Source organism: Thermobia domestica, chromosome 4 (assembly GCF_964235325.1).
Source record: "Thermobia domestica chromosome 4, izTheDome1.hap1.1, whole genome shotgun sequence".
Lineage (NCBI taxonomy): Eukaryota > Metazoa > Arthropoda > Insecta > Zygentoma > Lepismatidae > Thermobia > Thermobia domestica.
In genome coordinates, this window is record NC_137457.1 from 12159136 (window position 1) to 12173751 (window position 14616).

At 34.1% G+C, this 14616-nt stretch overlaps 1 protein-coding gene across 9 annotated transcripts in view; it reads left to right on the top strand.

Moving 5' to 3' along the window:
- Positions 1-14616, top strand: part of LOC145683720 (uncharacterized) — a 425859-nt gene that overhangs the window by 229670 nt on the left and 181573 nt on the right. For all 9 annotated transcript variants that reach the window (XM_081755184.1, XM_081755185.1, XM_081755190.1 and 6 more), the window contains one exon: positions 12563-12595. In XM_081755184.1, coding sequence (XP_081611310.1) covers positions 12563-12595 — 33 coding nt within the window. The remainder of the gene's footprint in view (positions 1-12562; positions 12596-14616) is intronic.

The following is a 14616-nucleotide window of genomic DNA, read 5'->3' on the forward strand; positions in this document are numbered from 1 at the left end:
TTTGAGCTCAGGTCCATATTAACTTTTTTTTCTTATTTTGATGTAGGGAATCTGTCCCCAAAATATCAGGACACATTTCAGTAACACCCTGTTTATATAGATAGATAGATATAGATATAGATATATAACGAATTATTTGCGAATACTTAGAAAATTAGCGCTTGGTATTACATATATTTAGGTTATACTTTATTACTTTATAGCATACTAATATTACTTTACAAATATTGCACTTATTCATCACATGTTTGATGTAGATGCATTTGCAGTCGTGATCTACCAGCTGCTTTATGAAAGATTCCCTCATTGTCTTCAACGGAACTATATTTTGGGCCTCTGGAAGAAATAACTTGGGAAAAGCTATTGGATGAGTGAGCAACAGTGTGTTAAAGATAGTGAATGAACACAAGCAAGAGTGAAACGTTGAAAAAAAATGAAATTTTTGAGTTTTACGTCCCACGGTTATGCCGGTTAGGCTAAAGGAGACGGTGATGATGAGTAATGAATGAAATGGTGGAATGAAGAAAGTAAGAGGAAACGGGAGAACCCCGAGAAAACCCACGCACACGGTGTTTGTCCACCACAAAGTTCACTTGGCGGGAGCAGGGTTTGAACCCGAGACCCCTAGCACCAGAGGTGAACGCTCTACCACTGAGCCACCGCGGCCCCAAGAGTGAAACGTTGAGAATAGGGACATGGAACATACCTAGTACGTTACAGGGAGGGAAATTTTAAAGAAGAAAAAAAATGAAATGAAATCTTCAGTGTAATATCCAACGATTATACCCTAAAAGAGACGGATGATTTAGGCCAGCCAATGATGATCGAGGAATTGGTGGAATGCGAATGTTGGGGAAAACGGTAGAACCCCCGAGAAAATCCACAGACACGGTGTTGTCCGCCACAAACTTACGAGCTCCTTCCTGGCTACCTGGTTAGCGTATGCGTCTTGGGCTTGTGGAAACCCTCGTTCGATTCCCTTCAGGTGCTCATGTGGTTCGGATTCCATGTTAATCAGTAGGTCCACGTCTCATATAACCTCGCTGCTGAACGGGATGTTAAACTCAAAATCAATCAATTAAACCACAAACTTACTTGGACGGAAATCGAACCAGTGACCTCACATACCAGAGGTAAGAGCTGTACCACTGCGCCATCGTGTCCCCCTTGAAGAAGAAACAAGTGTTTAGAAAGTAGGTAGAGAAAGTGCAATTTGTTGATGACAGTTATGATGATAAGGCTCAAAGGAAGAAATAATGATCTAATAGAGACACAGACACAGTCATAATAAAGACACTTCACATGCAACTAAAGATTATGGGAAGAATTATGAGAAAATAGAAGGAGTTATACACAGGGAGAAGAGAGACGTATGCGGAATTGTAATGGGAGACTTCAATGTAGTTGTGGAAGAAGGACAACAGGGTAGTGTTGTAAGTAGATATGGTTTAGGAGGAAGAAATGAAAGGAGCGGGGGATCAATTTCTGTACACATAATTCACTAGTAGTTTGGAGTATTTCGTTCAATCAGCACACGAATAGAAGATATACATAGAAATCTTCAATCAACCGATGAAGATATCAAAAGACCAGCGTTTCCCAATATGTGTACCGCGAACCCCTGGTAACTGCAAGAGTTTGAAAAGGGCCTGCGGAACATTTGATTTTTATTAAGTTTTATTTTATGCCTTGGAACATATATAATGTACTCTGTTGTTCAATAACATATTGGCAACGCACCTTACTTCACAAGACAATATTCCGGTCACCCTACAAAGGAAATTCTAAAGGTATATTCTCAAAATATATATATATAAAAATTACAAATTAGCTTTTCAATGGCACTAGAGTAGGGTTGCGTGCAAAACAATTTTCATCAATAAAAACAGTCCTCACTTGAAGAAGTTCGAGTAACGCTGAGCTAAACCATGATATAAACGAGATTATCCACAAAATGAAATCATGGTACAAAATGCATAATTAAAATTTTACCTGCTAGATCGACAATGGGAGAACCAACATTTAAACCAATAACTAACTAACTCTGTGGCCTATAGAACCGAGAGGCTCAATGCCACGTTCACAAAATCTCTCCACTGACTTCTATCCTTAGCCAACTAGATCAAATTTCTACATTTTATTCCTATTTCTGCGAGATTCATCTTAATATTTTCCTTCCATCTGCGCCTAAGTCTTCCTAATGGCCATTTTACGATTGGTCTTCCAGTTAACCCATTTAATCCAAAATTATTTTTGTTTCAGAATTTCTTAATTCCTTCTACACTTATTGATTCTGACCTCATTTAATATATTTTGAGCATTTTAGTAGTAGCAGATTGACTGGTAGCAGATCCTTATTGTAAAAGACGAAATAAATCCACAACGAATAATCCACAGACAAAAATTGATAAAAATAAATTGTTCCCATTTGGGAACAAGACTTTGAGAGCGTTCCTACTTTCTACCATCTTGGCTACTTGATCTGCCCATCTGACCCTCCTAGACTTCATGACTCTAACAATGTTTGGTAAACCGTATAAATTATGTAGTTCCTCGTTATGAAGTTTCCGCTATTCCCCATTCCGCTTCCTCTTGGATCCGAATATTCGTCTCAGGATCTTGTTCTCAAATACTTTCAGTCTATGTTCTTCCCTCAGAGTAAGCAACGATTTAAACCAATTAGGTACTGTAAAATATTTCTGTAAAATGTTTCTATTAAGAAGTATTCTAGAAAGCAAAATCTTTCAGTAAGTTAAAAAACAAGCATTTTTTTTAGATATATAGAAGGAAATTAGAGAAGTACGTGATGGAATATCATATATGTAGAAGATAGATGCCCCAAATATAACAGCAGTTCCTTTTGAAAAACCAGAAAGACACACAGAAGACACGCGCTAAACTTTGACACTCAAAACGTTCATAGCTAGTGGGAAGAAAGAAAACAGTTGAGAATGCTCCGAGAGCAATGCTAGAACAAATTTAAAAATAATGGAGAGATGGAATGAAAAGGATAACTTTGACTGTTCGTACACGTAAAAGTATTTTTTTTTTATCCGCACCTTCTCCTGTTTCTCGCCGAAATTCGCAAAATATCATCTCTCTACTTACGGTTCCCGAAATATGGCTCCTTAAATCTACCGAAATTAAACTGTTTTGGCCAATATCTGGAGAGTGATGGCAGTTGGCCAGTGGAGCTATCGATCAACGTCAACATGATTTCTCTATGACTTACGGTTCCCGAGATATGGCTTCTTAAATCTTCCGAAATCGGACCTATTTTTTGGCCAACATCTAGATAACGGTAAGACATACAGAGACGAAATTGATGTTAATCAATACCTAAGAGGATGGTAAACATTTTTATACCAATATTACTGGTGGCGAGTTGGACAGTTGCTGTTTGGTACCAAAATATTTACCATCCTCATAGATATTGATCAACACCAATATCATCTCTCTATAACTTATGGTTCTCGAGACATGGCTCGTTAATTCTTCGGAAATCGGACATTTTTTGCCAATATATCCGGAACGTTAAGAGGGACGCGAAAAATTCTACCAGTTTCTCGGATAGTTTTTGATTATCTATCGAATGGAAGGTTTAAAATTGAAAAAAAAAAAAAAAAAAAAAAACGCAAGTAACAGACAGATGGACAGGCACACAGACATTTTCAATTCAGTAACGAAATTTTTAAGTCTGTTGAAAGCAAGGAAAGGAGAAACGAAGTAAAAAAAAAAAAAAAAAGATCGATGCATATGCAGTGCGCCATAATATATCACTGCTGCCGTAGTAAACGCTATAATATGAGACTTCTTTTAGTGTTTTGTCCATGCTCACATTATATTCCTTCTTTTTCCCTAACTTGTATAGTCTGACATCAGATTCCACGTACTAAGGTTTCTGTTCTTCTTTCTTTATTTTTTACACTTCTTCTTCGATGAAGAGCAGTGAAATTCTTTATAATTTTTGTTTGTATCTCGGTTATTGTTTTTATCGTACTCCATGTAAGTGCTATGTTTTAAACGAATACTTTGGCATTTCTTTATTTTAATATCAACTTGATAAATGTGCATTAGCACTTTCATCGAAGTCAAATCACAAAGTTTCTACCAAGGGTAAGACAAAATTTGCCGCAGTGTGGCTATATTTTTTTTTTTTTTTTTTTTACATTGTTCATACTGATCGCTGTCCTCGTTTATTTTATTGTTATGCTATTGTGGTCATGCTAAAAAAGTTTGTTCCTAATTCTTCCATTTGTTTTCCTTTTGTTGCAGATAGATCATGGCCGCTCCATTAGAAGTTTGCACCAAAGAAGAACACCGAGGAATGATCCGATTATTTTGGTCGAAAGGCGTATCAGGGGCCGCAATACATCAAAGACTTTTTGCACAATACGGGGGAACAGTGTCTTGCCGCAACGGAGCGTTTACAAATGGATTAAAATTTCAAAAATAGACGCACAACTGTTACACACGAGGAAGGAACGGGACTATCATCTAAGACAATAAAAGATGACAACATTGAGCGTGCACTTGACATGGTTGGTTCTATTAGACAGACGAGTGACTATTGATGAAGTGACAGATCGTCTGGAAGTTAGTCACGGTTCCTGATCCACCTTCTGACAACAAAAACCAGATCACTACTCGTTGTTCCTCTTTGGTGCAAATTTCTAATGGAGCGGCCATGATCAATCTGCAACAAAACGAAGACAAATGGAGACATAAGGATCAAACTTCCATAGCATGACCACAACCAGTATAACAATAAAATAAACGAGGACGGACAAAAGTACGTAAGAAACGTTATAGCTACATTGAGGATATTTTTTGACTTACCTTCTTAAGTGATACTTTTCTGCCAAAATTCACTGAAACGAGACTATCATATACTCTTTCTTATCACTCAATCTTTCGCACCTACAACAGCTGATTACGGAAAAGCTCTCCTTTCTTGGTAAAAGAGATAATATCTAAATCAAACAAAGAAAAAACAAAAAAGTATATTTTTTTAAATTTCTGGGATACTTTTCTCAGAAAAAATCAGTATATCGTTATGCTTATAGCTTTAGCTTTTTTCTTGTTTTCTTTTTTTTTCTATCACCACGTAATCACATTTATTTAGAGTAGTATTAGTCTTTCATTATAGTGAAAACTACACAATTAATAACAGTCTCTTGCTGAAAATCTTTAACTAACTAACTAACTAATTCTATGGTCTATGGAACTCGAAGCTTCAATGCCGCGTTCACAAAACCTTTCCACTGATTTCTATCATTAGGCAACTGGATCCAGTTTCTACTATGTATTCCTATTTCTGCGAGATTCATCTTAATATTATCCTCAAATCTGCGCCTAAGTCTTGCTAATGGTCACATTCCGATTGGATTTCCAATTAAAACTTCCAAAGCGTTTCCACGTTCTTCTATCATGGCTACGTGACCTGCCCACCTAAACCTCCTAAGTGTGATGACCCTAACAATGTTTGGTAAACAATGATAAATTAGGTAGTTCCTCGTTATGAAGCTTTCGACACTCTTCATTCCCGTTCCTCTTGGATCCGAATATTCGTCTTAGGATCTTCTTTCAGTCTGTTTTCTTCCTTCAAAATAAGCGAAATTGCTTCGCAACCATGCAGAACAACAGGCATGTTTTTTTAAACATATTTTAAGCTGGAATTATTTACGAAATTTTTCTTATGATTTCCCCTTATTTATCGCAATTTTTGTTTTGCTTGTGCCTTATTCCTTTCCTAGTACTTCAGAACGTTACTAATTTTGTATGTATATTATTGATTGTAAACTTTATTGTCCAACTCTATAGTGGTTTTGTATTAGAATGCTTGACAATCCTAATAGGAAGGACAATGCTGTTGAAATCCAACATATCAATATTTCGTCATATTTAATATTTACTCACAATACGTGTTAGTATGTTTCAAGTTGAAAGCGACAATTTTAATTTTCCTTGTTCAAATTTATTAAATACTAACAGACTGCCCATTCTTCGCACTGGACGGAGAGAGTATGTTTTGTTATGGATAATAAGGGCAATGGGTCTAAATTTAGAATTAAATGGCATTGGAAGTGTCACTGTTGGTTTCAGCTACCCCTAACACTATGAATTTGATACTAATATCGGTCATTTTCGATCATTTTTATATATATATCACCCCTCCTCCTCTCCCAAGTTGCGGGACAAAATTTGGTTTTAAATGGCATCGGAAATGTTACTGTTGATCTCAGCGACCCAGAAAACTATGGGTTCGACACTAATATCGGTCATTTTCGATCATTTTTAAATATTTTGCCCCTCCCCTACTTTGTGTCTTCAAAGTGAAATGATAAAATCCATTCCAGGGCCGAACCTGATTTATGTTTAAAATGTGATCGAGATCGGTCAAGTGATTTAAGAGTTATTAGGTTTTATTTACTTATATATATATATATATATATATATATATATATATATATATATATATATATATATATATATATATATATATATATATATATCTTCTCCTCCTCCTCCTCCTTCTTCTCTCCTAAGTTCTACCATGAAAATGAACAGATGAAAACCATCCCAGGACCTGTGTTGAAAATTTGATCGTGATTGGTCCAGTGCTTCAGGAGTTATGGAATCACAAACATAGTCACTTTCAATTTTGTATAATAGATTACATACTTACTCAGTATGCTACAAAGTGATTCTTATATTTCAAAGCTTTGGTGATTCCTTGCCCTGAGTAATTGGAAATAAAGGAGGTTTACATTCTTGAAGAACAGTGTACTTTATCACTATTAAAGTGTGATGAGTGTTGAAGAAATATCTATCTATTTGTATCTATATCTATATCTATATCTATATCTATATCTATATCTATATCTATATCTATCTATCTATCTATATATATATATATATATATATATATATATATATATATATATATATATAGATAGATAGAGAGATAGATAGATAGATATAGATAAATAGATAGATAGATATAGATATAGGTATAGACATAGATATAGGTACAAATACATAGATACTTCCTCAACCCTCATCACACTTTAATAGTGATAAAGTACACTATTCTGAAAGATAAAAGTCAGTTAATCAGAAATAATTCCTTGTCAACGCTGTTAAAATTGTCAAACTCTCTACCTATCTAAAACAACTAAGAGCAGCTGTCTTAAAATTACATTTTAGCTTAATGTTTCTGAATGTCATTGCTTGAAAACTATCAGTCAATCTCATAAAATTTTCAGTTAATACGGTAAGACTAAAGAATCCGTTAATCTTTTTAAAATTTCACATTTAAAATTCAGAAGAACTAAATTGGTGCTATTTCTTATGTTATTTAAATATGATATGAAACTTTACAATCTATGTTTCGTAACAGTATTTATTGATATAAACATTATCTAGTTTTTTCTTTTTTGTTTGTTTGGTTTTTTTTTTTTTTTTTTTTGCATGCATACTCTGTCAAACTTTTTTCTTCCGTTCGTAAGACTCTTCAAACCCTAATAATCAAATCATTCCAATATTTACAGCTATATGAATAGTATCTTATTTTCATTTTAAGACATAGAAGTTGAATAAAACTTTTCTGCACAAATTCTATCTTGTTTCTCAAAATTTTAGAAATGCTGTTTCAAATTACTGAACCAAATTCTAGGTTTGGTCTTACAAATCATTTGTATAAATATACATTTGTTTTACCATTTGAAATACAGACCACTGTTTAAAAATAAAAGCTATTATCCTTTTGGCATCTTGTAGAATGTAATCTATGTCTTAAGAAAATCTTAACTGACACCAAATGTAATACATAGGTCTTTAATAATGCTTACTTTATCTATTTGCTCATAATGACATATAATATTAATATTAATAATAATAATAATAATAATAATAATAATAATAATAATAATAATAATAATAATAATAATAATAATAATAATAATAATAATAATAATAGAGTATGGTTATATTAAATCAAAGATTTAAAAATTAAATTTGGCTTAGGGCAATTTAGATATAACATTGTAATTACCCTATAGGAAATTTTAGTAAGAAGAATCAAAGATTGAAGTCGATAGGCTAGATGGGAGAAACACTAGAATTCAGAATTTAGATTTGGAAATTTTCATTTCACCTCCTGAAATTAGCATTTCTGCACAATTTATTTGACAAGGGGTCACAAGGACTCAGTGGTACAATGCATATCTCTAGTGCGTGGGATCCCAGGTTCTATTCTCGGCCAAGTAAGGTTGTGGTGGACAACATCATGTCCGTGAGTTTTCTCGATGTACTCCCGTTTCCTCTTACCTTCTCCTTCCGTCACTTCTTTCATTACCATTCACTTGCCTTAATCATCGTCTCCCTTACATGTACATATGTTAACATACATATACATACACATATATACATATGCCTAAAGGGCATAATCATGGAACGTTAAACTCAAATATTTCAGTTTCATTTTTCATCCTTTTCTTATTTAACAAATAAATAGATATATTTTATTTTCTTATTTAACAAATAAATAGATATATTTTATTTTCTTATTTAACAAATAAATAGATTTATTTTATTTTCTTATTTAACAAATAAATAGATTTATTTTACTTTTTTATTTAACAAATAAATAGATTTATTTTATCTCCCTTTTTCCATTTCTTCTCCAGAAATTTCGACTTTTCTTTCGTTTGTTTAGTGTGTCTTCATTTACTGTACTTTATCTATGCTTTTTAGCTTGTAAATTCTGATGACAAAACCCGTTTAGTTATCTAATCATTGTATTGCAAGTCGAACGTTTGTGTACATAAGTTATTGAACACAAATAACGTACTGTTTTGGCCAAAAATGAAGGAGTTCAAAATTTGTAAGGGAGAACCGTCGTTCATAGATTTTTCATGGCCAACGTAGAATGTATCTCCCATACTATTGTTAGTACGTCATAGTTGGAATTTCGTTTCATTAGTTTGTGTTTTCCTCTTCTTATTTGCTATGATATAGCTGATATAATACAAAAACATTAATTTCAACATTGTAAGCTTGGTTAAGCGAAAATTTCGGATTCTGACACAAAAGGTGTAATTCTATTGCTAAGCTCAGATGACACATTGGGCCCGGTGAACGAGGAGACATATAAGCTTCTCGCCAACAAACACCCCACGCCATCTAGGAAACTCTCGTTTCCAGATCCTCCTTTAGAATGTGATTCTGTTTTAACGAATGCTAAGATGGTTTCAAGAGCTATCTACAGTTTTCTCAGTGGTTCAGCTCAGAGCATTGATGGCTTATCTCCACAACATCTAAAGGATCTGTTATCCAAATCGGCTGGAGAAGCAGCTGAAATATTATTGGAAAATCTAACGAGGTTAATTAATCTTATTTTGAGTGGAAGAGTACCTCAAGATATGCGAAAATATTTCTTTGGAGCCATACTTTGTGCACTCCGTAAGAAAGAAGGCGGAATTCGTCCAATAACTGTAGGTTGGCTTCTAAGCTCGCATGCTCCAGTGTTTATTAGCACTGCTCTTCCTATTTTCAGCCCAACCAATTAGGATTCGCAACGAAAAGAGGGAGTGGAGCAATTATCCATTCCACTCGAACTTTTATCAAGAACCATGAAAATTCATAGCACGTCATTCTCAAAATAGACTATAAAAATGCCTTTAATACAGTGGAACGTGATATCATGTTAAGTGAAATTAAGCAACAGCTCCCTGCCACCTCCCCCTTTTTCTGGCAAAGCTATGCTTGTCCATTAATACTGTTTTTTGGAGAGAAAACAATACTGTCCCAGGTCGGTTGCCAACAAGGAGATCCCGCTGGCCCAATGCTTTTCAGCTTATCAATCCATCCTATAGTTCGCAAATTATCATCTGAACTAAACTTATTTTATCTGGATGATGGTACTTTGGGTGGTTCCCCACAATCCTTTTTGCATAATGTGAATATTTTATTAGCAGAGTCTAAACGCATTGGTTTAGAAGTTAATCCTTCTAAATGTGAACTGTTTTTCACATCTGGTCAAGAGAACCCTACTGTTGTATCACAATTTCAACAGCTCCTTCCTGGTCTTCGAACAGTTAATGCAAACCAGTTATTTCTTCTAGGTGCTCCACTGCATGAAACAGGTTACGAAATAGCTTTAAGGAGCACCTAAGTCAGCTTAAAACTGTTGTTGAACGGTCAAAACTTTTACCATCTCACTTGGCATATTTCTTTCTAAAAAATTGCATGGGTATACCAAGGTTACAATATTTTCTTCGAACTACTCCAACATGGTATATGCCATCTCTACTCCTCCAAATGGATGCCTGCCTGAAAAGAGCATTAGAGTCTATTGTAAATATATCCATGAATCAAACACAATGGACACAAGCTAGTCTTCCAATTCGTTTTGGAGGTTTGAACATCCGCAGGGTCTCCGACCTCAGTCTTCCAGCTTTTGTTTCCTCTTGTTATGGGAGTGAGTCCACTCATTTCCAACATTCTTAACATTCCCGTTGATGATGCGGTCATTCATCACTTGACAGAGACGTATGGAAGTTCTTATATGGAAATGATATACCATCCACATTGGAAGTACAGAAAAGCTGGAACAAAACAATCTTAAAATCAATTATTGAGCAAGAGCTATTCTTGGATAATGTATTTGATATAGCTCGCTTTAAGGCCGTACAAGAAAAAGAATCTGGCGCATGGTTGCAATCAATTCCATCGAGGAATGTTGGAACTTTCATGGATAACAATTCCTTTCGTCTTTGTATTGCTCTACGAATTGACATGAACATGTGTAAAAAATTTACATGCATTTGTCGGGAGCAAGTCAATGAAAAGTGTTTGCATCCATTGAGCTGTACCAAAAGCGCAGGCAGAGTGTCCCGTCATGCTGAATTAAATGATATCCTAAAGCGTGCTTTGGCCAGCATAGACGTGCCTTCAATTTTAGAACCATCAGGTTTATCAAGGGATGATGGGAAAAGACCAGATGGTATCACGTTAATCCCCTGGGAAAAGGTGCAATGTCTAGTATGGGATGTCACTTGTGTTGATACTTTTGCAGCTTCTCATATCGTATCAACATCTAAGGAAGCTGGAAGTGCGGCAGAAACAGCGTGCAGACGAAAACATTTAAAATATACATGCTTAAAAGAGGACCATATTTTCATTCCCTTTGCTGTTGAAACAATGGGTGTTTTCAGCAAAGGCGCAAAGAATTTAGTGAAACAAATTGGTTCACAGCTGTTTGTGAAAACAGGGGATCCGTGGAGCAAACAATTTTTAATACAAGAACTCAGTTTAGCAATTCAGCGGGGAAACGCAGCTTGTATTTTTAAATCATTCCCCTCTTCTCCTATTATGGAAGAAGTTTTTTATCTTAAATAGTTGTAGGGGACATTGAGGACAAAGATCAGCTAAGTACCAAGAATATTAATTCCTTTAATCCAAATTTCTAATACTTGTACTTCATTTTTATCAATAGCTTACTATATATTATTCTATGTATAGTATTGTGATATAATCAGTATTGTATGTGCATTTTTTCTCTTGGCCCACTAGTGGCTGTATGCTGTGTCAATAAAACTTTTTATTCAATAAAAAAAGCATGGTATTTGGTGATGTAAATTTAATAGGGGATGATAGGAGATCAATAGAAAGAAATACAGAGGTCTTATTAAAAGCTTGGAGGGACATGAGTTTAGAAATAAATGCAGATAAAACTAAATATATAGAAGTGCATCGGGACTGTAATACGGCAAATTGTGGATGCGTTAAAATATCAAATAATACTTCTGATAAAGTGGACACTTTCAAATATCTAGGATCAATATTAACAGACGAAAACCATGTTCCTGAAGAAATTAAATGTCGACTAAAAGCAGGGAATTCATGTTATTATACAGTTCAAAATCTCTTGTCATCTCGAATTCTGTCGAAGAATTGAAGCTTAATATATAAAATGATAATAATGCCTATTCTGTAAAGTTGCGAAACATGGTCGTTTGCTCTGAGGGAAGAACGGAGACTGAAATTATATCAGAATAAAATCCTAGTACGAATATTCGGATCCAAGAAAAACGGGAATGAGGAATTTCGGAAGCTTCATAACGGGGAACTACATAATTTATACGGTTTACCGAACATTGTTAGGTTCAAAAAAATCTAGGAGATTCAGGTGGGCAGGTCATGTAGTCAGGATGGGAGAAGGTAGGAATGCTTTCAAAGTTGTAACTCGAAATCCAATCGGAAAAAGACCATTAGGAAGACCTAAGCGTAGATGGGAGGATAATATTACGATGGATCTTACAGAAATAGGAATACAAAGTAGAAACTGAATCCAGTTGGCTAATGATAGAAATCAGTGAAGAGATTTTGTGAACGCGTTATTGAACCTTGGGGTTCCAGAGAGTTAGTTTTGGACATACGCGATTGTAGATTTTGAGATAGAGTTTAATTGATGTATTGTTTAATCTTTAATAGTAGTAGTAATAGTTGTTTTTATTATTTAAGAATGACTATACACTGTCCTTTTGTTGTTTTTCAGGACGCAAACCTCTTCTGCAGTGGAGAAATCCTGGTAGGATTACAATACTATGACTCAATAAATATTTTTTGCAAAAATTCTTATATTTTTGAAATGTACTCTCATATAAGCTATCTAAAACAAATTTTCTACCATTGCAATGTTATTTTAGTAGTGACTAATAACTGAATTAGAGTTTTAGGAGGTCAACGGGATTTCTTTCAGGTTTCGTGAGATCTAGCGAAACAATTGTCTTTAATAACAGTTGTGAAACGTTTTAGTTTCCTAATGTTCATTACCCAAATAACAATTGAACTCAAAGAGCTGTCAAAAAAGATTAAGAGAATTTTGTTTAATGATTGTCGAAACGAGATCTATTCTTTCAAAAAATAATAATAATAATAAAAAAAATACTTAAGAAGTTTCTACACAATAGCTAAAGAATAGCATATAGTGACTATTTAGGGGCAGAACTATGAATACGGGTTTGTGATTGGATGTTGACTTCTGATTGACTATTGTTGTGGCTGCGAGAAATGGCTATGTTGAATTTCTATTTTTGTTCCTGAAAATAGACATTTTCAGCCACCTTACTGCCCTTTTCAGGAACGAAAACAGACAAACAACAAAGCTATTTCTCGTAGCCCCAACAACAGCCAATCAGAAGTCAGCATTTCTCTCAGCCAATCACAAGCTCCCGTGATTAACCTTGCCTCTAAGTAGTCACTATACGTACACATTCTCGCCTCCGGTCTCTTCTTTATAATTGTTGTAGTTGAATATCGATGATATTGAAAAAGATGATGTTCTGCAGATGATGTTGAAGAAACTAAAATTAGGTAAAATCAGGTAACAGTTCAGTTGGCTTCAACATCATCCGCAGATCGCCAACCCACTTGACAACGTGTGTTTTGTACAACACAGCTTTCATCTTGGTAAGTCCGTTTCTTGTTGTTTCCGTTCTTTTTCTTCCTGTGTGTAACCTCCATGACCAAGACTCCAGGGGAGAGTCGAAAGCTTGAAACTCTAAAGATTCAGGAATTAACAGAAATCTGTAAGTAGAATTATGGTTAATCTTTCTGAGCGTGATTTTGCATTAGATGGTATTCGTTCAAAAAATAAATAAAACAAAATACATGTTTTATAATGTTTTGAAGTATTTTTTATGATGTATGCAAGTAGAATTTTTAGTAAGGAAATTCTAATAGATAATTTACTGTTATAATAAATTTTATTTTTAAGTAATAAAGTCCTGCGTAAATATTTGGAACACTAATAAGCTTATTCAAAAATTATCCTTAAGGCAGTTTTCGTATACTGTACACACGTAGTATGTAGATTTAATATTTTTAATTATTTTGTTATGCAAACGTTTGGCCTTAAAGTGAAAAGTTGAGGAAATTATTTTCTCTTGAAATTTTTGTTTAAATAATTCAGATTATAAAATGAATATAATATTAAAAGAATGAAAGATTAAAATGTATATAGTAATGAAAGAAAATAACATAACGCAACAAATAAAAGTTTAGTCTATAATAAAAAGGACAATAAATGTTGAATAAACAAAATTAAATAACATTTTTATTGTTATTTTATGTTTATTTAAAAATCGAGAAGAAAGAAACCAGGGGCGGATCCAGGACCGACTTCTGGGGGGGGGGGGTGTTGTCATACTGCTACTTTTAAGGGCTCCAAACTTTGGGATGGGTTTTATTTATATATATATAAAATTGGATCCGCCCCTGAAAGGAACAAAGGGGAAATGGTATTTAAAATATTCAATATCTATCTTTATAAACAGTTCCAGAATTATTAGTTTTATTCTGTTTTTATTTTTATTTATTTATTTTTCCAATAAACCAATCCTGAGAAAACACCTTTTTAAATATGAGTAACCTTGACCGATTTCCATTAAAGTTTGACCAAGTTTTCTTTTTCAATAAATTCATTTTAACAAATATGGGTAGAAATATTTCTCTCAATAAATAAACAAAATTACTTACGGAGTGTCACAGTTTTTAATTGTTTATAAATACAAGGGTTGTTTCGTAAAGTTTTAATTATGATAGTAAAAA